At 35.3% G+C, this 26265-nt stretch overlaps 1 protein-coding gene across 3 annotated transcripts in view; it reads right to left on the bottom strand.

The window, feature by feature from the left end:
- The window catches only part of AGTPBP1 (ATP/GTP binding protein 1), a 166277-nt gene that overhangs the window by 12877 nt on the left and 127135 nt on the right, over positions 1-26265 (bottom strand). For all 3 annotated transcript variants that reach the window (XM_029920063.1, XM_029920062.1, XM_029920064.1), the window contains exons 18-25: positions 22119-22206; positions 18328-18472; positions 15710-15863; positions 14471-14651; positions 12854-12983; positions 11477-11608; positions 9246-9422; positions 5539-5699 (exon numbers count right to left, since the gene is read on the bottom strand). In XM_029920063.1, the coding sequence (XP_029775923.1) occupies positions 5539-5699; positions 9246-9422; positions 11477-11608; positions 12854-12983; positions 14471-14651; positions 15710-15863; positions 18328-18472; positions 22119-22206 (1168 nt within the window). The remainder of the gene's footprint in view (positions 1-5538; positions 5700-9245; positions 9423-11476; positions 11609-12853; positions 12984-14470; positions 14652-15709; positions 15864-18327; positions 18473-22118; positions 22207-26265) is intronic.

The following is a 26265-nucleotide window of genomic DNA, read 5'->3' as shown; positions in this document are numbered from 1 at the left end:
AGCAGACTATATACATTCTTCCCAAGCACACATAAGAACGTTATCCAGGGTAAATCATGTATTAGGACAAAAATAAATCTTAATAAATATAAGACAACAGAAATCATATCAAGCATGTTTTCCAACCACAATGGTTTAAAACTAGAAATCAATTACAAGAAGCAGCCCAGAAAACTCACAAATATGCAGAGATTAAACAATGTGCTCCTGAACAACCAATAAGTCAAAAAAAATCATAACATATCTCGAGAGGCGCCTGGTGGCTCAGCTGGTTAAATGTTTGACTCTGGTTTCAGCTCAGGTCATGGTCTCACGGTTTGTGGGAGTTGAGCCCCACATCAGGCTCTGCACTGACATCCTGGAGCCTGCTTCAGATTCTCTCTCTCCGCCCTTTCCTGCTCATGCTCATGGGTGCTCTCTCTCTCTCTGTCTCTCTGTCTCTCTCTCTCCCCCCCTCTCTCAAAATAAATAAACTTTAGCCTCCCTGGTGGTCTAGTGGTTAGGATTCGGCGCTCTCAAAATAAGTAAACTTTAAAAATGAAATTATCTCGAGACAAGCGAAACTGGAAGCATACCAAAATTTGTGAGATGCAGCAAAAGCAGTTCTAAGAGGGAAGTTTAGTGTGATAAACACTACATTAAGAAAAAAGAAAGACTGTGAATAAGCAACCTAACTTTATACCTCAAAAGAAAAAAAAAAGGATTAAGTTCAAGTTAGCTAGAGGTAGGAATTAACAAAGATCATAGCAGACAGAAATAAAACAGAGACTAAAAAGGACAAAAAAGATTAATGAAACTTAAGAGCTAATTTTCTGGAAAAATAAAACAGTTACCTAGACTTTCCAAGAAAAAGAGGGTTCAAATAAATAAAATTATACATGAAAGAAGACATACTACAAATGATACCAAAAATTACCAAAAAGTACAAAGAGACTACTATGAACAACTACTTGCCAACAAATAGGACATCCTAGAATAGATAAATTCCTAGAGACATAACAATCTACTAAGACTGAATCATGAAAAAAAAAATAGAAATTCTGAATAGATCAATTACTACTAAGGAGACTGAATCAGCAATCAAAAATCTCCCAACAAAGAAAATTCCATGGCCAGATAGCTTCACTCATGAATTCTACAAAACATTTAAAGAATAACTAATATCAATCCTTTTCAAGCTCTTCCCAAAACAGAAGAGGAGGGAACACTTCCAAACTCATTTTATAAGGCCAGCATTACCCTGATACCAAAGCCACATATGAATCCTCAAAAAAAGAAAATTTCAGACCAATATCCTGAATGAACTTAGATGCAAAAATCTTCAATAAAGTATTAGGAAACTGAATTCAACAACATATTAAAAGTATCATGCACACACCATGATCAAGTGGGATTCATCTCTGGGATACAATGATGGTTTAACATTTGCAAACCAATCAATGTGATATACACCACATTAACAAAATAAAGAATAAATATACGATCATCTCAATAAATGTGGAATAATACCTCCATCTCCACATAATAAAGTTGATATATTATAAGCCCATAACTAACATCATACCCAGTGACAAGTTGCTAAAGGGTTTCCCTTAAAATCAGAAACAACACAAGAATGCCCATTCTCACCACTTTTATTTAACCTAGTACTGGTAATCCTAGCCAGAGCAATTAGGCAAGAAAAATAAACAAAGGACATCCAAATTAGAAAGGAAGAAGTAGTGACATATCATATATAGAAACTCTAAAAACTTCACCAAAAAAATGTTAGCTATACTGAACAATTTAATCAATGCTGCAGAAAAAAAACAAACAAAAAGAAAAACCCAAAAAGCAGTTGCATTTGTATACACCAACAATAAACTATGAAAAACAGAAATTAAGAAAACAATCCCACTTACTATAGCAGCAAAAAGAATAAAACAGAGGAATAAGTTACCCAAGGAGGTGGAAGTTCTACACTGTAAGACAGTGATGAAAGAAAGATACAAACAGAAAGAAAGATAGTGTGTGCTCATGGATTAGAAGCATTAATGGTGCTAAAATGCCCATACTATCAAAAGCAATCTACAGATTCAATGCAATTCCTACCAAAATGTCAATGGCATTTTTCAAAGAAATAGAAAAAAAAAATCTTAAGATTTGAATGGAACTACAAAAGACCCTGATTAGCCAAAGCAAACTTGAAAAATAACAACAAAGGTGGAGGCATCACACTTTCTGGTTTCAAACTATACAAGCAATAGTAATCAAAATAGCATGGTACTGGCATAAAAACAGACACATAGGGGCACCTGCACGGCTCAGTCAATTAAGCATCTGAAACTTGATTTCAGCCCAGATCATTATCCTACAGTTTGTGAGTTTGAGCCATGCACTGGGCTCTGCAACGATGGCTTGAGGCCTGCTTGGCTCTATCTCCTATCTCTCTTGCTCATGTGCACGTGATCGCACATGTATGCTCTCTCTCGCTCGCCTCTCTCTCTCTCAAAAATAAACTAAAAAAAAAAGACACATAGACCAAGAAACACAATAGAGAGCACAGAAATAAACTCCCACATACATGGCCAATTAACTTTTGACAAAGGACCAAAAATATGCATTGGGAAAGTACAGCCTCTTTATTTAATGGGAAAACCGGATAGACAAATGCAAAAGAGTAAAACTAAACCCCTACCTTACACCATATACAAACATCAACTCAAAATAGATTAATGACTAAGAAGTAAGATATGAAACCATAAAACTCCTAGAAGAAAGCACAAAGGGTAACTCTTTGATGCTGGGCTTAGCAATAATTTCTTTTTTGACACCAAAAGCAAAGGTAATAAAAGCAAAAATAAACAAGAAGGTCTATGTCAAACTAAAACACTTTTGTCCAGCAAAGCAAAAGATTGACAAAATGAAGAGACAACCTATGGAATGGGAGAAAATATTTGCAAGTCACACAGCTGATAAGTGGTTAATATCAAAAACATACAAAGAACTCACATAACTCAAAACCCCAAATAACCCAATTTTTTTAAATGGGAAAAAGGACTTAAATACACGTCTTTCCAAAGAAGACATACAAGTGGCTAACAGGTATATGAAAAGGTGCTCAGCTGTACAGTGCTGGTGGCAATGCAGACTGAAACAGCCACTAGGAAAAACACTATACAAGTTCCTCAAGAAATGAAAAATAGAATTACCATATGATCCAGCAATGCCAATTCTGAGTATACAACCAAAGGAAATGAAATCATTAGCTACTGAAGAAATACCTGCACTGTCATGTTCAAAGCAGTATTATTCACAATAGTCAAAGTATCAAAACAACCTAAGTGTCCATCAATGGATGAATGGATAAAGAAAATGTGATACACAGATACACAATGCAATATTATTCAGCCTTTAAAAGGAAGGAAATCCTTTCATTTGCTGCATGAATTAACCTGGAAGGCATTATGTTAAGTGAAATAAACCAGACAAAGATAGATAGATACTACATGGTGTCACTTACATGTAGAATCAAGAAAAAAGGCAGCAGCAGCAGCAGCACTAATGGAACTCAGAGAAACAGAATAGTAAAATGGTTACCAGGAGATTGGGATGGGGGGAAAATAGGGAGAGTCTGGTAAAAGGGTATAAACTTTCAGCTGTAGGACCAAGAAGTAATGTGTAACATAGTGACAACAGTTGATAATACCAGACTGTATCACTAAATTTGCTGAGTAGAACTGAAATGTTCATGTTCATTCACAAATATACACACAAGTAATCTTAAGGTAATGGATGGATATGTTATTAACCCAGTGGGGGCAATCCTTTTACAATATATATATATATATATATATCACTTCAAATATCTTATAATTTTATTTGTGATTTATACTTCCATAAAGCTAGGAGAAGAAAGAATACATGAAATAATGTAAAGGAAGCCTTCTAAATATCAGTAAGAACAACTGATAATCTTTACAAGTTTACCTCCATTTTTAAGGATAGAGAATTCAGATGATTACTATCTCAATTACCACATTAAAAAGAACAGAGTTCTAATTAATGTTTTAGCACACTTGAAACTCCTAAGCTAATATATGTATATGACAATGCATGGCAATAGACTGACAATCAAAATATAACAAGAAAAATCATGAAGGTTCTATAAAATGAAAAGTATTTTTACCCATATACATCAAACTATAAATGGGTAAGTTCTGGTATCATGATTAAGAATTATAATGTTGAAAAATATATCTGAGCCTATAACTGATCAAAATTGTATATATATATTGAATTTAAGGAGCAAAATTTACCTATTGAGAAGAATGGTTTGTAGATAAAATTAAATCTTCAAAGGGATACTAACTTAATCAATTGGTTTTAGTATATGTGACCGGAAGATTACACCATCTGATGTGTATAGATATCAACACAATAAAATTTCTTTTTAAGTATGAATCTTGACTCCCAAGTCCTCTTAATTTAGATATTATCTTACAAATCAAAATCACAATGAGATACCACCTCACACGCATCAAAATGGCTAACATTAACAACTCAGAAACAATAGGTGTTGGCAAGGATGCAAAAAAAAGGATGAGTTTTGCACTCCTGGTGGGAATGCAAACTGGTGCAGCAGCTCTGGAAAACTGTACGGAGGTTCCTCAAAAAATTAAAAATAGAACTACTACTACGACCCAGCACTAGGTATTTATCTAAGGGATATAGGCACGCTGTTTCAAAGTGGTACATGCACCCCAAAATTTATAGCAATGCTATCGACAATAGCCAAAGTATGGAGAGAGCCCAATTGTCCGTTGATGAATGAACAGATTAAGAAGATGTGGTATATATCTACAATGAAGTATTACTCTACCATCAAAAAGAATGATATCTTACCATTTGCAAATACAAAGATGGAACTACAGGGTATTAGTAAGTGAAATTAGTCAGTCAGAGAAAGATAAATATCATATGAATTCACTCATATGAGGAATTTAAGATACAAAACAGATAAACATACAGGAAGCAAAAATAATATAAAAACAGGGAGGGAGACAAAACATAAGAGATTCTTAAATACAGAGAACAAACTGAGGGTTGCTAGAGGGGTTGTGGGAAGAGGGATGGGCTAAATGAGTACAGGGAATTAGGGAATCTACCCCTGAAATTGTTGCACTACTTGCTAACTAACTTGGATATACATTTTTTAATTAATTAATCAATCAATCAATCAGATATTATCTAAACACTACTTTCCACATTGCTTATTTTTGGGATAAAGGTAAACCATTAAGATCACTAAAAACAGCATTCAAAATATAAGGATACTTCATTACAGTCTCATCCAAACATCAATGTTAAAAGAATGAGGAATATTATCACAATTTGTGACAAATAAATATGTAAGTAATTTAGTTGTGTAAACTTAATTATGTTAGTTCTAAAAATGCTTTTGGCTATCAAAATCACTGTCCCCTTCCTCTACTTAATTAATTTAAGGAAGTCTAACACTATGCTACAACATAATAGAATGAAGCAAGTGTGTCTTACCTAGTTACTTTGCAGTTTGATTCAATCAAGTCATTTTCAAAGTCAAGCAGGCTGGAAGGCAGATTATATTCCAATGGGGATGTCAATCTCTTCAAACGTAACAGACCAACACAAAATTTTGCTCCCATCTCTTCCAATTCTCGAGTACCAATCTGTAAGCCCTAGAAATAAAGCAATTTCATACATATAATTAGGACATTTGCTATCCTCTGGCTATGTCTTATTATAATTACATATAAGACATTTATAATTATATTAATAAAATTAAAAGCTTGGTACTTTGTAAGGGCCTACAACTCAGCAAGCACAATGTCTTAACAATGCAAGATTATTTTAGATCACAAAAGAAACAGTCTCAAAAAAAGAACATTTCTAAAATGTCTATTGCATTACATGCAAACAATTTTCACCAACACACTGGGGAAAAAATATACATCTTGTGGTTATGTTACTCTTGGGGCTCATGTGTGAAATTACATTTTTGCAAGATATTGCTAGTATTTCTTGTAATGCACGATTTTGGATGTCAGTGTTGGGATGCTGTAGTGTCAAAATCAAGGCCTTAATTTGGATACATGAACATTATCTTATAGATTCTTTTTACTGTATGATAAAAGAAACTGGTAAATAAAAACAAACAAAAGAAAGGTACCTACATAAAACAAACAAAAAGAATCAAACAGATCAAGGCCAATGAGGTAGCAGCAAAAGAAGTTCCTATGTTCCATGTCAATTAAGAATGCCTATTTCAGGGGCGCCTGGATGGCTCAGTTGGTTAAGTTTCCAACTTTGGCTCAGGTCATGATCTCACAGTTCATGAGTTCAAGCTTTGTGTCCGGCTCTGTGCTGACAGCTCAGAGCCTAGAGTTGCTACAAATTCTGTGTCTCCGTCTCTCTCTGCCCCTACCCTGCTCACGCTCTGTCTCTCTCCCTCTCACAAAAATAAACATTAAAAAAAAAAAGAATGCCTATGCCTATTTCAAATCTGATCTACTAGAGCCAGAAGAAAATTTTACCCCAACTCATTACCTTTCTAACGGGCAGTTTCCCAATAAATAATATAAAGTTTATCAAAAGTTAAATGTTACCACATAAAATGATAAAAGTGGACTGTAAACCAAAGACATTGCTTATCATTTAATTTTCAGATACAAATGAATCTCTAAAATAAGAGAATTCTTACACCAACAAAAGTTGCAGGTACAAATGAGAGCAGACATCATTTAGAGAGAAGTTACTTCAAAACAGTTTTTCAATGAACAGACAAAAAGCACACAGTAACTGAAGAAAATAAACTGCAAAACTGTTATTTACCCTACAAAGCACAGTCCTTTATAATAAGGACTGACTGACTGACTGCTTAGTTCACCCACGTCCAAACATTCCAGGAAATGTGACCAGACTTTATTAGAACATTCATTTGCCTTCTTAATTTAAAAGCTTTAGAAAGGCTATGGCTGTTTCTGAATTAGTTTACAGAAAATAAAAATAATGACCATTTTCAGGCTAAAATTCAGTAATACAAGAACACTCCTGAGGTGAAGAAAACAGTTCCTTAAAATATCATTAAACTCATACAACTTATTGGCTAGCGTTAACAAGTCTGAAGGGTATACAGTAGGCACGTGGGGCCGTATGTGGCATTTGAGAACTCTGTGTATTTTCCACTCAATTCTGCTATGGATCTAAAACTGCTCTAAAAAAGCTAACTTTATTAACAATAACAAGATAACATGTTTTACATGTTATCATCACAGCATTGAATTTTAGACATTAAAAAAACTTGCTTAGTAAGAGACATTTCTCTCCATAAGAGTTTCAAATCAACAAAGCCCTATTAACAAAATTATCTAAAAGAGAAATGAGTATTTACTAGGTATTCATTTTAGTTTTTAAAGTCTATAGATTTCTTTCTAACAAAGAACTTTTTAAAAAGTAGTCTAACATTTTATGTTTGAAAGTTATAAACTATTTTTTTAAATGTGGCTTTTAAATGATCAAACAAATGTATCAAAATACAAACAGAATGTTTTAGTTGTTTTTAACGTTTATTCATTTCTGAGAGACAGAGAAAGACAGAGTGGGGGAGGTGCAGAGAGAAAGACACAGAATCCGAAGCAGACTCCAGGCTCTGAACTGTCAGCACAGGGCCCGACACGGGGCTCAGACTCACGTACCCCGAAATCATGACCTAAGCCGAAGTCAGACACTTAACCAACTGAGCCACCCAGAGGCTCCTACAAATAGAATACTTGTAAAAATTCTAAGAAAGTCTATCAGTAGAATATAAACACAATAAGAAAACACCTTTGTTACATGCTACCATTGATTCCAAGGGGCCTGTAAGTCTCAGCTTCTCTACTTCTCTTCCTACCCATAGGGGGGAGTTTCAAAGACACTGATGCTTTAAATTGCCTTCTCTTCTGACTGCATAAAGCATCTCTTGAAGAGGTTATCTACAGTCTGCTTCCATAAATCATATAGCTTAAGGGATTTTTCCTAGAAGACACTTATTGTCTTATACAAAAGTGATTCTTAAGCTTTTTTTTCTCATCCTATACACTTACAGAATATGAGACTCCTGTCCAAACTGTCCACCACAACAATGATTAGGAGACAGGGGTGGGCTCTGGAGTGGCGCTCTGGTACATTTTCTCTCCTACCACCATCACATCCTTGGTAGATGAGAAGTCACTGTTTTACAGTATTTGAATTCAAAAACCACTACATTTTGGAAGAATAATATACTGTGGTCAACCTAAAATTTAGGGAAGTCACTCAACAGAAATTACTGAAATTTCATTGAGTTCTACTCTACAAGGCCCCAAAACTTTGAATGTCAGCTGCAAAATCCATACAATTTCCTTCTAGTTTGGTATAGACTGTAAAAGTCACTATTAGGCTCTCTAGTTAAGCTTTCTGACATTACTTATACCATATTTACATTTTTAATACTAACCAACTGATAGACTTTTAACTCTTTTCAAACATAAAGTTATAACCAACCATTTGTATGTAAGGTATATGAAAATCACTATTAGATTCAGTTTCCTCTTCTCCCACACCAAACCAACCCAAACAGAATAAGGAATAACTAGTATAACACCTGAAAATCTTTCTGTGGCAACAAAAATAAGTATTTGTAATATTTGTTAGGTTGTTGTTGACTATATTTTCCTGGCCTTTAATTTCAAAAGTTAAAACTCCAATTGTTTCCAATAAAAGTCTTTGGTACCAGAGAAGAGCAGTCTTAGTAAAGAAAAAATTTTAGTGACGGGATATGCATTTAAAAGTAACATACACACATAATCTAAATATACATACAAAATTTTACAAATAAGTATAATGTGTTTATTTCCTAAATGTATAAAAACACACTTAACATGATAGAAAGTCTGTGTTAATTATGTACTACTTGCACAGCTGATTGTAAATTACCAATTGGTATTTAAATGTGTACCACAACATGCCTTCTTAAAAACTATGAATGTAGATGGACTCAACTAAGATCTCATAAGAACTCAAAGCAAGCTATTTAGTACACAGAAGTAAAAAAGAATTGCACAAGACTTAATTCTATAACTGCAAATTACATATAGCTCAGTATAACAGATGTGCCATTTATACAGACTAGAAAACCACAAGTATGCTTATGAAAAGAAAATCCTTAAATAATTTTTACTGCTCAAAGTCCTGAGATGTTTTACCTTGTATTTTCCCTGATCACAGCCACACAAAGTACTTTCCATGGTATAGCTTCTTTGTACGCCTATCTCCCGCCAAACTACAACACGTGCTGTGGATTCTTTAGATTTTTCCACTACAAAGCTACAGCTGCTCATGCAAAATGCTGGAGCGATATGGCTCAGGATCTTAGGCAAAGTCTGCAAAGATAAGAATGATAAAATACAATATTTCAAGAGGGAGTTTTTAAATAAATTTTTTTTTAATTTTTAAAAACTTTCATGAAAGCATAGTGATCAGAGCAGGGCCATGTGTCTCTTCTTGCTTTATCCTCTGCTACTCCAAGCATCAAAACCATTCCTTACTAATTTAGAATTTTCTGCTTTCCTAGACAAATAGCAATCAGTTGGAAAATAAAATGGGAGAATCACACTCATAGTAGCAATGAATAAGTGAACAAAAACTATGGTTAAAAGAATGTTTAAAAATATGAAAAAAAAGTTTAAAAAACAAAGCAACTTTAGTCATGAAAGATGGCTTACTAAGACAGTTAACATTAGAAATGTCAGTCACCTCTAAATTAATCAATAAACTTAAGACAATCACAATCAAAATGCCCACAACATTTTCTGCAACTTCAAATTATTCTCAGGTTCACCTGGTGTACATAAGTATGAAGGCCCAGCCAGGGACTTTGAAAGAAGAGAAATAATCCAACAGGTATTAACCTAATTATAAATGTAAGGGAAGTTAAATTGTGATGCTGTGCAGGAGTAAATACATCTCTAGAAAGAAAGAAAATTCAGAATTATAACCAAAGACGGATGTTAAAATTAGAATTATTATTGTGGAGGGGCACCTAAGTGGCTCAGTCAGTTGAGTATCCAACTCTTGATTTCAGCTCAGGTCATGACCTCACGGTCCCTGGGATTGAGTCCTGGATCAGGCTCTGTGCTAAATCTGCTTGGGATTCTCTCACCCTCTCTCTCTCTCTGCCCTGCCCTGAGCCAAAAATCATGCTTAACTGACTGAGCCACTCAGATGTCCCAGTAAACATTAAAAAAATAATAATAATAATGATTATTAGTGGAGAGAAGACTGATCACCCACTAAGTGCCAGCATCACTGGAGAGCCATTGAGAAAAATAAGCTGAAGTCACTCTTTAGTAGTTCAGTTCTAACTCGATTGAGAATTTAAACTTATAATTAGGAAGTAAAATTTCAAAATGAAATGAAAAAACAATAAATATGGAACTTTATTTTTTAAGTCTTGGGATAAAAAGTTTTTCTAAGCCTCAAAACTCAGAAGCCATTTAAAAAAACTCAATGAAAATGATGCAAGTTTTAAATTATCATACAACATAAAAATATTTTTCTTTTTTTTTTTTATTTTTAATGCTTTTTATTTATTTTTGAGAGACAGAGAGAGACAATGTGAGCAGGGGAGGGTCAGGGAGAAAGGGAGATACAGAATCTGAAGCAGGCTCCAGGCTTTGAGCTAGCTGTCAGCTCAGAGCCCGATGCGGGGCTCAAACCCACGAACCGTGGATCATGACCTGAGCCGAAGCCAGACACTTAACCGACTGAGCCACCCAGGCGCCCCAATAAAAACTTTTTTCAATATATTTGTAAAAGAGTTATTTTAAAAACAATAAAAATTAGATTGGTCAATGTAAATGTAAGCATAATCATTTAATTTATTTGGGAAAGAGGAAGAAGAGAGAGGACACCAAAAAGAAAATGTGCCTTTGAATTTCTGCTCAGGGCAGTGGTTTGCTACCAAAACTCTTTTGGGAAAATAACCTGGGGTGCTTTGTTTAGGTACAAATACAGTAGGAAAGCCTCTGTGCCCTTAATGGAAAGCACACAAGATGTGAAGCAGTTAGATCTTCTTTCAGTCCTGGGCATACCTGAACACATTCCCAGACACTTGGAAACATGGGATGTAACAGATGGCTTTATAAAGCAGCGCAGGAAGGATGTACTGTTTAATAAATGGGCCTGAGACAAGTGCTGTATATGGGGACACTAAAATTAGATCCCCAGCTCCCATACAAAAATAAATTCCCAATAGATTAAAATCTAAATATGAAAAGCGAAAATTTTAGAGTATTTAACATGAAACAATCTGAAACAAAAAATGGCAAAATGGCAACACTTGCCGAATCTGAGTGGCTGGGATTTTTTAAATTAGTTTCTGCAGTGTTATGCATGTGTGAAATCCAGAAAGTCCAGACTTATCTGTAATAATTACCCTGTATCCTACATCTTCCACGACATCGCACGAAGCTGCATTAGCACTGGTGTGCCATACCGTCTCCTTGATGCTGCAGCCATACATAAATACATTCTTCTTTCGGGAGTGGCCGTGATAATCACAATATACCTTGAAAATACATTTTGAAAGTTAAAAACCACCAAATTCACATATTGCCAAATAAAGCCAGTTAATAACAAGACAATAAATAGCTCTGTGTGTCTTTGCCTTTCCAGTGTAAATGAGCCACCATTTAATAAGCAGAACTAATGAAAGCAATAATACCTAGTTCTGGAAAGGATCTATGATTAATACTAGAATGGCTAAATCCTTTCCAGGCCCTGCATCAAGCCATGAATTTCACTCTTTCTAACGTGTCTACTATTTACAATTCGTATTTATTTATTTTATTTATTTATTTATTATTTTTGAGAGACAGAGCATGAGTGGGGGATGGGTAGAGAGACAGAGACACAGAATCTGAAGCAGGTTCCAGGCTCTGAGCTGTCAGCCCAGAGCCCATTGTGGGGCTTGAACTCACAGAGTGTGCAATCGTGACTGGAGCCAGAGTCAGTCACTTAACCGACTGAGTCACCTAGGTGCTCCCTCTACTACTCACAACTTAAAAAAGTAATAAATTCAGTTACAGGTCAAATCTACAGCAGCAGTCATCACTGATCCAAGGGTTGTTTAACCATTTAGCTAATTTGAAAGAACATGACGATGGTCTCATGAAAAACACTATTTAAAAAGGGTAGTATGGTTTCAATTTAATTTTTAAACTGAAAAAGGAAGAAGAGGCCTGCCCATCAATGTTCCCCCTCTGCGAAGTCTTCCTATCTTCCCCAGAGGAAGATTACCTCATTTAAACAATAATATAATGGGAACGTTCTACACAAAAGCTGCTGAGAAGAGAAGCCGCATATACACACAATTCAGTAGAGTTTAGCACCGGGCCCACACCACCTCGCATGTGTACACTCGAGACTAACTCGCTTCGGAGTTCACTAAAGAACTCAGAAATACGCTTCTGCCAGTGTGAGAATTTGGAAGATACATCCTGTTACCTTAGTACTATCAAACAGTGAAATTAAATACCTAAAACTTAAAACCATGAAGTTACCAATATTCACAAACAAAAAAGATAAGGAAACAAAGGGCTCATGGGAACACTAAAAATTACACCTGACAAAAAATAAGAATCTGGATGCACTGTATTAACTTGACATTATAATAAACAAGTAATTGATAACAGAAGAAGATACTTTTAAAAGAATTGTTTTTGAAATTAACACTTAGCTTTTATGACCAGAATATACTGAGTCGTTAACTAACACAATCATTTCTCTAAGTAGACAAAGTACCAATACCTACCAGTGGTAAATGCTTCACGGCGGCCAGGTACTGTAGCAGCCCCTTAGCGTGGTATATCGTAGGATGTAAATCTGGATTTGGACTTTGCCACTGTCTGTTCAGATCCTCTCCACTTAAAGAACAGCGGTGACTACACATATATAAAATAAATATTAGTACTGATAAACTCTTACCTATATTTGATTTAACTTTATGATTCTATTCCAGTAAATACTCCCAGTAAATATACAAGTCACTAAATTTGCTTTGTGCAAGACCTTGTGTTACAGGGATTGAATTGTGGTAAGCTTTCATAATTTTAGGTCAACATTTTCAAGCTATAGAAAAATATTAATTCTCAATTCTGGGGTCTCTAAAATTTATTAATGGTCTTATTTTCCATTCTGATTTCATAATAATCATTTGTTATATACTAACACCCTGTACTTCGATTGTATTTGTTTTATGTAAAACACTATCTGGGCTGGGCCCTCCCAAGAAAGGTAAGTATATGAAAAGTCTACATTATTTTTTTATTTTTATTTTTATTTGAGAGAGACAGAGAGAGAGAGGGAAAGGGCCAGGGGAGGGGGGAGGGGGGAGACAGACAGAGAGACAGAGAACCTTTAGCGGGCTCCACACTCAGTGCAGTGCAGAGCCCGACATGGGCTTGATCCCACAACCCTAGGATCATGACCTGAGCTGAAATCAAGAGTTGGACACTCAATCGACTGAGCCACCCAGGTGTCCCAAAAGTCTACATTCTTGTAAATATTCAAAAACATTTTCACTTCATTGCAGGTATTAAGTATTAAAGCAACTGAGCAACAAGTTAAGCAAACTATCAGCAGGTGATAACAGAAATATAAACAGAATACTAACTGGTGAATATGTTTCTGAATTAAAACTAGACATACAGTACCATTTTAATTCCATAACATACTACCTAAAAAGAAATTATTCTAGTTTTGTCATTCAAAAATTTTCTGAAATAAGCATGCTACATTTATTGAATAAATAAAATATGGCATCCTCAGCTTTGGAGATGCTCATGACAGCAAGACCAAATTCCCATCTTTCAGAAACAGAGAGTTTCCTAATTCCCACAAAAATTTAACTGCACTAACAATAGGCATCTCCACCTAAAAAAAAAAGTTATCTTCCATTTTTTCCAGCCTAAAGAATTCTGCCAAAATTACACTTTCTCCTTTGAGGAGGAAGTCAGGAGATAGAACCAATTATTTCTTTCATATGGGTGGAAAGAGATCCCAGAAGATTCTAAATCTTAGAACAACCCAAGATCACTCCACTAACAAACAAAAAGGAATATAAGGGAATATGTTAAAGATCTTTCTCATATCCTGACATTGTGATTTTTCTCAAACAGTTCAAGTAAGACATGCATTTTATGGAATCATACTCTCGCAGAATACAGAATTTCTCAAAATATCATACTGATACACAAAATGTATTTTCACTTAAAAATTCATCTTAGATTAATTCCCCACCAAACATTTCTTCGTTCTAGAAACATCACTCAGTTTGTTTTCCAAATTAAGCTGGATGCTATTACTTTGACAAGTTCATACAGGACAGCCACATAACCTACGATATTTCTATAATGATCGCTTAACTTACTTTCCATTGACAACACCATCTGGGTTTAGCATCGGGACAATTTTAAAAATATAGGATTCTCGTAAGCTCTGAGCAGTAGGGTTATTACTCATGAGATACTCCAATGTTCCTTTCATTACCCAACTTGCATTCGTTTCTCCAGGATGTACCCGAGCAGATAAGAAAACGTAAGGGCGATTTCCTAAAGTACACATAAAAATCTCAAATTAAAATGAACAGCTACTAAGAGTCTGTATGATACTTGACTTTGGGGATTTAGAAATGTTTCTACTCAGTTGTGAGCTCCAATATAAATTCACACTAACACTCACTGTGCACCCACTATACCCGAGCACTGCACTAGGCCTTACAGAGAACACAGATCTACGAAACCCACAGTCCTGCCCTAAAGGAGTTCATAATATGAACGCAACACAATAAATATGTGAGTCACTTATTTATTTTCTAATGATTAATATAACATATAAAATTATTCTTTTATATAATCTTGCTTTTATAAAGTACAAGTACTGGGGAAGTTTTAAATATAAATTTATTTTTCATGAAGTCTTGGAGAAAACAGGAAAATGTCATTTTACCAGTCTTACAGTTGCTATGATAAGCACAGATAACAGAACACAGATAACATCTCCTTGTTCAGAGAGGAACAAAGAAAAGTATTTTCACTGTGCCTCTAGATACCCGATCTACAATGTGACCACTCCACTCATCCGCTCAGATTTTCAGACACAGCAAGCTCTTTCTCTTTCCTGAAAACACCTCACTTTCCTATCAACATTAGAGCACTTTCTTATTTTTCTATCACAGCTGTACATTTGAGGCAATTTTGAATATATACATGTCAGGGAAAAACAACTAGCTATTCGGTGCTAGCATCAAAGCACAGGATAGGTTTCTTCCGGTGGCTTGATTTATAAATAAAATCAGTTGTAAATTTTTAAACATGGTATTACTATTACTACATGAACTCTTAAAACATTTTGTTGCATTATACAACAAAGATAAGAACTACAAAATATTTGTATCAAAAGAGACCTCAGAGATAATCTCATGTAGCTCCCTCGTTTTTGAGATGAGGAAATGGGATCCACGAGTAGGCCAAGGTCCGGGCAGTAACAGGACCAAGACTAGAACCCCAGACCTCCGATGTCTGTTCTAGTCCTGTTGCCCTTACAAAACATATATGAAGCAACAAAAAATAATAATAATTGGTATTTTGAGTGAAGAAGACAGACTTACTGAATTGACAGATATGTTCATAATAATTAGACTCTGGCATTGCAGTTATAGTCACCAAGGGACAGGTGTTTCCAGACAGGGTTTCACATAACACATCTTTTCGAAAATAGATTTGCTGAGGATTGTGTGCTGATTCCAATTTTTGAAGATGCATCTTGATAGAAATTTAAAAGCAAAGTATACAATCATTTAAAAACTCCCTAGGATAAATAGAAATAAATGCATCCAGATCTCCACATAACTAAAAGCGAATCAGATTCCTAATCCCTTCTCTGAAACCCTCAGGGAGCCAGATGTAGTTTAAACATCAGTTATTTGGGGCAGTTGAGAAAGGGCAGAGCTACAATGCATACACCATTAATTCTGCAAACCCCCAATGGAGGCGGCTGCAGCAGCCTGTAATAAGCACATCATTATTTCTGCAGCAAAACATGTGAGGAGTCACTCAAAGTGGAATCAATATTCTAAATAAGCTCACATCAATTCAGGCCAGGCTTTGCTGCTAAATGGGCTAGGAAAAAGCTTTTGGTTTTCAAAGCCTTTTGAATTTTGAAATTATAAATGACTGTAGACCAGCAGAATAGAGTATGTCCCACAAATTTCTTTAACAACTTCTCCTGATTTCAAGATTAATACAGGTTCAATGTAAAATGTCTAGAAGACACAGAAAGTACAATGAAAAATTTTAAACACCCATAATTGCATCACCTAGATTACTACTAACAAATGCCAATGTAACCTGGTTTTGTCACTTAATAATTTACACACACATATTCATAATTACCAACACTATATCAGATCATTCAACACATGAAATATGTGTCTTTTGCAAACACAAGTTTTAATGGTTTTAGCATATGGTTATATCACAAATAAATGGTCCAATCTCTTTTTTTAGAGATACTTGGTTTCCAAACTTTTGCCTGTGTTCATTCACATAATTGCAATTTACCATGTGCCCACTCTTTCCGTGAAGGACCGGTGCCAGGGGATGTAAAGTGAATGCTATGCCCTACCTTTGGAGAAATACAGAGTACTGTGAGAGCTTGTCATCAGGAGTGGGCCCTGAATCTCAGCAGTGAGGAAAGGTCTCCTGAAAGAAGTTACATTCAAACCAAGATCCAGAGGATGAGTGGGGAGGCAGAGGGGAGTGCGGCAGGCAGGAGGAAGGTATATGGGAAGACCATGAGGTAAGAAAGAGGAAGGGCATCTAAAAGAACTGACAAAGATTCACTGCAGCCAGACTGGGAAAAGTGAGAAACGGAGACTTAACACAGACTGGAGGGCCTCACCGGCCATTCTTTCACAAGGAACACCATATTCACACATGGCTGGTAACTGAGATAATGAAGTGATATATGCATAACCTTTTGAAAAATGAATAGGTATGTTTTTAATTGTGAATTAGTACCGTGGATATTAACCCAGGATGAGGATAAACTTGAGAGAGTTATTTTAAGTCCACCTAAAGGTAAATATTAAGTAATAATTCAAACAGTATGAGGATATGACAAAAATTGTTAAAAATAGTAGGGAAATGGTGAAATGAACCATGTAAAGAATTTCAGACTTCATAAGAATGGCAATAGAAATCACTAAGAAGCTTTAAGCAGGAGATTTATGGGATCAGACCCTCCCATCAAGAAGCCCTCCTGCTCCAGTGTGGGGAAAGGTGGAAAGGGGAAAGAAGTGAATCCCAGAACACCAGTTAGAAGAGGTGGCAGATGTCCAGATGAGAGACTAATAATGCCTGGATAGGCTGTGGCAGTGGCATCACTAAAAAGGTAACATCACTAAAGAACAATAATATGTAACCGTGTGTATAACAGCACTATATATTTTGATGCTGTTACTCTGCACAGAAAGATAACTGATAATACCTTTTTTATAAGTTGTAACTTTTATTAAAATAAAGTCAGCCACACTCATTGTTCCCCAGCCTCACTATCTCTTCTGTTCAGTGGAGCATGTTTTTCTCTCCTTTTCCCCTAATAATTTGGAAGCTTGTTTGTAATCATAGTGTTCCAATTTCTTTCTGGGTAAACCAAGCATATCTCTATGATCCATAATCATTACAACAGACTTTCTGTGCTGAGAAAAAAAATCTACCATAGTAATTACTCAATTTTTTAGTTTTGATTTACAATGCAAGTACTCAAACATCTCAAAAGAACCCACAAAACAACTTTTACATCCTAAATTCTAAAGAATCTGGATCTAGAACTCCACACCAAACAACTAAAATAAATTCCCCACAAAAAACTTACCCATTTTTCAATTGTTAGATATTCTATGAGATTCAATGCCTCTCACTAAACAAGTAGAAGTCTCCCTAGTTAACATGTATAAACCACAGACTCTTAGAGAACTATAGATTCCTATACAAAGGCGGAGAGTAAAAATCTTTCAAATTTCCTTAGTACTTCTATTAAATAAAGACTACATTCCCATTTTACTCCCTTCAATGTTTTCAACAAATATGGTATTATTTTCTAAAATATTCAGCACTGGATCTTTTCATTCTATTAAGATATTTAATTAAAACATTTTCTCCCAATTATCTGACACATATGCATACAGCACAATAAGAGCCATAATATAACTTAATGAGTTCTCACCTGTAAAGTTGAATATGTGTATGGATAATGATAAGCAAAGTAGCAAACATCATCTTTATGTGGAAAACTGACAGTGAATGTAATGGTATAGTAGGATTTTCCCTTTTGCCCACCTGCAGCAACTGAACTTCTTGAGAAGTGATTTCTGCAAATAGAAAAGCACAAAATCTGTTTATTTCTTAAATACAAAAGTTCTGAATCTTCTTGCTTCTTTCTAAAACAGAACTTTGGTACTAATGAATCAGATAATTGCTATCAACTAACATCAATTTTCACTTCTGAATTTATCATCAAATGGAGTTGAGACTTCTTTGTCTATAAAAAGTTTACAACTTAATTCCTTATTAGCCATACATATTACTGGATCTTGGCCAATTATCATCAATGGCTGGCTACCACCATCAGATGGAAGGCTAATGACTATCTTTAAAGTGAATGGATCAGGGGACAATACCTAAATTCACTATCAATCTTTTTTTGTTTTAATTTTTTAAATGTTTTTATTATTTTTGAGAGAGAGAGAGAGCGTGAGCAGGGGAGGGTCAGAGAGAGAAGGAGTCACAGGATCTGAAGACAGGCTCCAGGCTCTGAGCTAGCGGTCAGCACAGAGCCTGATGCGGGGCTCAAACCCACAAACCGTGAGATCATGACCTGAGCCGAAGTCGGACGCTTAACCGACTGAGCCACCCAGGCGCCCCAATTCACTATCAATCTTAAGGCTACAAAAAAGAAACAACCAGACATGATATGTTTCCTGATATAAGAAATAGGAATTCACTGTACCATCTATGAAGTATTTTTGCCCAAAATCAAACCTGAAGTTGATCAAGCTTCTAAATCTAACTACTAGTTTATAGGAAATTGGTGAGATAGAAGAATTCATTATCACCACAGGCATGCAATTGGCAAAACCCAAAAGTGGCATAACAGATGACCCAATTTCTTCAACAAATAAAGAAGAAGTAATAGAAAAAAAGGGGGAGGAACCTACTATTGAAACAAACCAACTATAAAACAACACTTACCAGACAACTGGGGAAGTCTGAACAATGACTGGGTATTTATTGTATTAAAGAATTTTCTTTAGTGTGATAATAGCATTATGACTAGACTGTCTTTTAAAAAATCTCTAAAAGACATGGGGCACCTGGGTGGCTCAGTTGGTTAAGCATCTGACCTCGGCTCAGGTCATGATCGTGCTGTTCCTGAGTTTGAGCCCTACATCAGGCCCTCTGCTGTCAGCTCAGAGCCCGCTTGGACCCCCTTCCCTCTCTCTGGTTTCCCCTGGTTGCACTCATGCTCGCATGTGCATGCTTGCTCTCTTGCTCTCTCTCTCTCTCTCTCTCAAACATAAACATTTTTTAAAATTTTCTAGGGGTACATCGGTGGCTCAGTCAGATTTAGTGTCTGACTTTGGCTCAGGTCATGATCTCATAGTTCACGAGTTCAAGCCCTTCAAGCCTAGCTCTGGGCTGACAACTCAGAGCCTGAAGCCTGCTTCAGATTATATGTCTCCCTCCCTCTCTGGTCCTCTCCTCCCTCAAAAATAAACCTTAAACAAATTTTTTTTAAATCTCTAAAAGACAAAGATCTTTGAAGTATTTATGGATAAATATGACATCTGGAAATGCTTTTAAAAATTCAGTGTGGGGGCACCTGGGTGGCCCAATTGACTGAGTATCTGACTCTTAATTTCGGCTCAGGTCATGATCTCACAGTTTGTGAGATAGAGCCCCCCACCATGCTCTGCAATGAGCATGGAGCCTGCTCAAGATTCTCTCCCCCCACCCCTCTCTCTGCCCCTCCCCAGCTTGCACTCCACTCCCTCTCTTTAAAATGAAAAAAAAAATCTTTACAAAAAAAAAAATTCAGTGTGGAGGTAGGGGTGAAAGTATTCCTAAAGCAAAGTTAAACATGTATTGACAACTGTTGAAACTGAGTGATGAATACATAGGGTCTCTTATCCTATTGCTTACTTTTGTAAATGTTTGAAGATTTGCATAATAAAAAGTTTTTTAAACTATACATTACTTTCCAGACTTTAAGTATCACTGACATTTGATGGCCTAAAGACTGTCTATCAACCTTATTTCTAAAATTTCAGATCATCTTGTAGTATTTAAGTCATGAACTGAAGAAACCATCCATGACCAATAAATATAATTACTTGCATGCACTTAAACCTGAATGGTATTTTCAAACTGGTCTAGTCTTCATTAACTTAGCCACTATATCTTGAGTACTCACTCCATGACAAGGTGCTATGGGCTGATGAAAACACAAAATAAGTTCCAGAGCTAGTGTTGCCAACTCTTTTCCCCAAAGAGTTTAACATCTAATCAGAGAGGTACTGATAACACCACATTAGAGCTATAGGAAAGTTTAAAGTTACATTCTCATATACTGGTGAAAGTCGTTTTATTCTTATTTTGCAAATGAAACAAACAAGCATCTGAGGACTGGGCTGACATGAAAAGTTAAGACACATGCAAAAACAGTAGATTTCATCTTCACTATCTGGATTTCAGACTTCAGGAAAGCAAGCAGTGCTGTTGCACAGAAAACAGTTAATAAACATCGGTTGAATTGACCTGGATCCCAGTTCCAGATCTGGAAGTAGCCAAAAGAAAAAATAAAAACTTAACAAATGAAAATCCTTGCCATCCCCCTTACACAGAATAGAACCACCACCTGTCATGTTACCATTCACCTGATAATGTGAAAAAGAAAAGCATTCACTGATTGACGATTTCTATTCCAACATTACAAGAAAGAAATAAAAGAGTATTTTTATGTTAGCCTCCCAGTAAAAGAAATATAAAATTTATACAGACATAGATGAAATGCCTCTAATCCTATATTTCCATTCCTCATTTATTATTTATTTTGCTAATACAAGTAGGGGGGAAATCCTACTGAGATGAATTCCAAGGAACACTGTCTTTCTCAGAAAGTAATAGCACTTAAGATTTAGGTTTTTCCAAAATCTAGAATCAGAAGTCTTCTGATGAAAAAAAGAAGGAATATTAGTTCTAGATAAGCCCAATATGAAAACTCAAAATCCACTAAACAAAAATGTCAGGATTAAGATTAATAATAGAGAAAATATAGGAATGTCAAATGCATTCAGTGCAAGAAGTTATCTAGAAACACAGTACATGCAGGAACAGAGTAAGAATGAGAAGCAAGGAATATGATAGTTCCAGATTACTTGGATGTGAAGCTGAAGAATAATCCAATCATTCCACTGAAGCAGTAAGTGATTTTGAACACTGATTTCTACCTTGATAAGTAGATAACCTATTTGAGGTCAAACTGAACTGTATAAACTGATGTAAGGCAACTATGGAATACACCTCCAAGTAAAATATTCTGGAATTTTAGATGAGGTAAATATTTGTATGCAGAAAGGAATTATACTTAATATCAGAACAACAAAAAGCCACTGAAAATTATTTCCCAGAATTCCTAATTTCAGTTTTATTCACTGACATTTCCAGAGTTTTATAGCTAAAGAAGTTGAGGACTCATAGCTATCTAAGTGGTGGAGACAAGATTTGGATTAAGTCTGTCTGTCTACAAGACATATTTATTTCTACTAAATATATCTCCTCAATGAATCTCAAATTTTAAAGGACCCTGTTAGAGATAACAGTAAAGCATATCACCACAGTTGAAATAATGCAATAATGACTCTAGTCATTTAAATGACTAGAATGTTTCTAATCTTTAAATTGAAACAGAATGAGATCCCCTTTGTCAGTTGATGTCAATATTCTTAGAATACTTACTTATAATAGCAAATGTCGGTTCCCACACGAATCCACCATGGTCTGGCATTTAATGCTTCCTGAACTGAATACATGAGTGGTTGCATACCTTTGACAGAGGGATATGAAAAGAGAGAGAGAGAGAGAAAGAAAAAAATTTTTTTTAGAAGTTCTGAGTTAAAAATTAATCATGCCATTATAGAGAGTACCAAATGTTCAGGAAAGCTAAAAGAAAATACATTTGTTTTGGGTATGTATAAAAAAGTACGAGATATTTCTTTAAAATCTCCTAAATCAATCAATGATATACTTTTAATCCCAATTTGCCTAAAAACATTTCAACCTTAGTGAGTGAAAAGTCATTAAACTGTTTTCTATTACCTTTTCTATATTAGATTAAAAATAGTAAGTAAAATGTATTCCTTGGAACAAGAAATAGTGTAGGATCATACTTCTAACTCTCCAGGGATCACCATTTACACTGAAGTTAAGGGGGAAATGCTGCCAAAATGTTAAGATTGTTTCCTTCATCAAACTTCTCCATACAAATATGTGTTTATAGGAAGTAAAAGGTGAAGAGGCTATTAACACAAATAGGATTAAATGTGTAGTTTTCTTGGGTAGTTTCAGATATATACTCTACATATAAACTTTAATATTACCTTTTCCAATTTTATAAAATTATGCACTAGGCTTCTACCTAGAATTAATGAAATTCTTATGTTAATTTTATAAATGTTGACAAATTTACTGAGATTTGATTTGACTTTCCTTATATTCTAACTTAAAGATAGAATCATTTTCTTTATTTTCCTGCTACAGAACCATTTTGTTAAACTTAGCTCTGAGTATTTTAGTGTTTCGTAGTCTCTTAGGTTTTGTACATATGTAAATCATATAATTTGTAATTTAAAGTATTTTACCTCCTTTCTTAGTATTTGTATCAGTCACTTCATTTTCTACTTTTACTGTATTAGAAAAATGACACAACCTCAAAAGTGATTCTGCATATAGAACATAACTCTCTTGTTCATAATTTTAATCAAAATGTTTTGCCATTTGATGCAATATTTGCCAACTTTTTTGCATATCAACTGTATCATGTTTAATAAAAAATGGTAACATTGAATAATCTCGATGTGCTAGACACTGCTCTGAGTATTTTTACAATGTATTAATTCATTAAATCCTCACAACAACCCTCTGTGGCAGTTGCTATGATTACTCCCATAAGTGGAGTAATTTCTTTCATAATTCTTATTACACTTAAGTGTTTTAATTTATTTTATCAAATGCCTTTTCAGAGTCCACTAATAGAATCACCTGGCTCCTTTAATCTGTTGAGGCAATAAATTATGTTGATAGGTTCCTATGGTTAACTATCTTTGCATTCCAAGAAGATGCTATTCTTTTACTAGTATAGAATTTTATTAGCTAAAATCTCATTCAGAATTTTTATATCTAGGGGTGCCTGCGTAACTCAGTTAAGCGTCTGACTTCGGCTCAGGTCGTGATCTCAGTGTTTATGGGTTTGAGTCCCACTTTGAGCTCTGTGCTGGCATCTCAGAACCTGGAGCCTGGTTCTGATCCTCGGCTCTCTCTTTCTCTAACCTCTCCCCTGCTCATGCTCTTTCTCAAAAATAAACAAACACGAAAAAAATTTAGAGTTTTTGTATCTAAAACTTTTTTTTTAAAGTCCTTTTTTCAAAAATTACCTTTACCAAGTATCGGTATAAGATTATGCTAGCTTCAGAAACATATACTGAGAAGCTATCCATTATTGATTGGAATAAACAGAAATACAACCTATTTTTTAAAAGGTAAATACAATTCATCTTAAATACCATCTCGATAAAGCAACTAATACATTTTAAATTTCCTTCTTAAAAGTTATAGTCTGTTCAGAATCTCTACTTTTTCTTAAGTTTCTTTATTTTGAGAGAGAGAGAGTACACACAAGCATGCAAGTGGAGAAGGGGCAGAGAGGAGAGAGAGGATCCCAAGCGGGTTCGGCACTCTATCCTGAGATATGACCTGAGCTGAAATCAAAGAGTCGGACACTCACCTGACTGAGCCACCCAGACGCCCCAGACTCTCCACTATTAGATTCTATTAGTCAATTTCCGGCATGTTTTATTTTATTTCTATCATTACTTTCAGCATTTAAAAAAAATCCTTTTCCTTTTGGTTTATTTTCCTGTTTTGCTACTATCTTGAGTCCTTAGTTCACTTACTTTGTCTTTTTTATTATAAATGCAAGTTAGTAAAGGCTTTCCCTCCAGCTCCCAGTTTAGCCATGTCCCAGAAGTCTATAAAGTGTCCTCTTGTGAAGTACTTTTGACATCAGAGTTGTTCAATTGAACTTCCCACCAGAATGGAAATGCTCTGTATCTGCAATGTCCAAAGGGGCAGCAGCCTGCCACATACGGCTATTAAGGGCAGGAGATGAGCCCAGTACCACCAAAACCTAGAATTTTTCGTTTTAAATTAACTTAAATTTAGATAGCCATGTATGTGCTAGTCACTACCATACTGAACAGGATGGTTCTACATGGTTTGTAATGTCAATTTTCAATTTTCAGAGGTTTTTTTTTAGAACTTTACAAGTACCCATTTTTTGTTCAACTTTTTGTTGATTTCCATTAGTATTTTAAATCAGACAATGAAATCTGTAAAATCACTGAGTTTTTTTTTTAAATCACCCATAAGTTTTATCTGTAACAAAAAAAAATGTCAAAACTTTTAAATGTTTCACGAACATAAGGAAGATGCCTTCTCGTGCTCCTTCTATAAAAGCAGATCGTAAAAGGTGAAAAACAGTACTTACATTCAGATTCTGTAAGTGTAGCTCACTGCAAAGCCAAGCTACATTACCCACACACCTCCAAATAAAGTATTCCCAGGGTCTAGTTCAAATGGATTCTTTCATGCACTTCATCAAACACTCCAACCCCTGTGATACTGTTTCACTCACATCTGTAACGTGCCTTTTTGCAGTTCTTCTGCTGTTTCATCCTTCTGTTGGACAAGATACACGGGCCTTCTGCCCCATGTGCCTAACATTCCTCAGTTTCACAATCATATTATATCATCCTATTTCTTGGAACCCATTTCAATTTTGTTAGGGCTTAATTCCAGGATCCCACCAATTCTAGTTCTAACCTGGATAAGCTGCTTTCCAGAAATGCTCCTCAGCTCTCCCTCCCCCCTGCACCGCCCCCCCCCTTAACGCTGGAACCCCAGGTCTGCTCCACCACCCCTCCCGTCTCGCACCCCCCACTGCACTCTCAGTCGGCCGCAACACAGGTTCACGTATGTTCTCAAAATGGAATCCTAATGAACCCCAAAATCAAGCTTGTTGGCTGTATTACTCAAATTTTCTATATCGTTCTTTATGTTTTGTCTTCTTGATATGTTAAATTCTGAAAGGGGTATTTTAATTCTCACAACTGTCTTCTAATTAAGTTGTATTTCTTGAGGCATCTGTTCAAACTTTACAAATGCCCCATGGTTAGGATTGTTGTGTTGCATAAAGGTTTGCCTTCTGCACAGCAAAGGGAATCATTGACAAAATGAAAATGCAACCTACTAAGTGGAAGAAAACATTTGCAAATCATGTATTTGATAAGGGGTTAATATCTAAAATATATAAAGAACTCTTACAACTCAATAGAAAAAAAATTTAAAAATGGACGGCCACAAAAAAGCAGGAAATCTTGCCACCTGCAACAACATGGATGAACCTTGAGGGCATTATGCTAAATGCAATAAGTCAGACAAGGAGAAATACCAAAATACCATATGATCTCACAGGTAGAACCTAAAAAAGAAAAAAGAAAAAAACAGAAAAAATTTCATAGAAACAGAGAACAGATTGGTAAGGCAGGAATAAAAGTGGGAGTGGTCAAAAGGTAAAAACTGCTGGTTATAAAATAAGTAAGTCCTGGGGATATAGCATACAGCATAGGGACTATAGTTACTATATTTCATATTAACTATATGAAATATAAATACTATATTTCATACCCAAAAATTGCTAAGACAGATCTCAAAAGTTCTCATCACAAGAAAAAAAAATGTATGTGGCAACACATGTTAACTAAACTTCTCAAGAGGATCATTTCACAATAAATATAAATACTGAAGCATTATGTTATACATATGAAAC

Source organism: Suricata suricatta, chromosome 13, assembly GCF_006229205.1.
Source record: "Suricata suricatta isolate VVHF042 chromosome 13, meerkat_22Aug2017_6uvM2_HiC, whole genome shotgun sequence".
NCBI lineage: Eukaryota > Metazoa > Chordata > Mammalia > Carnivora > Herpestidae > Suricata > Suricata suricatta.
The sequence above is the reverse complement of the archived record's forward strand: the minus strand, read 5'-3'. Positions and strand labels throughout refer to the sequence as shown.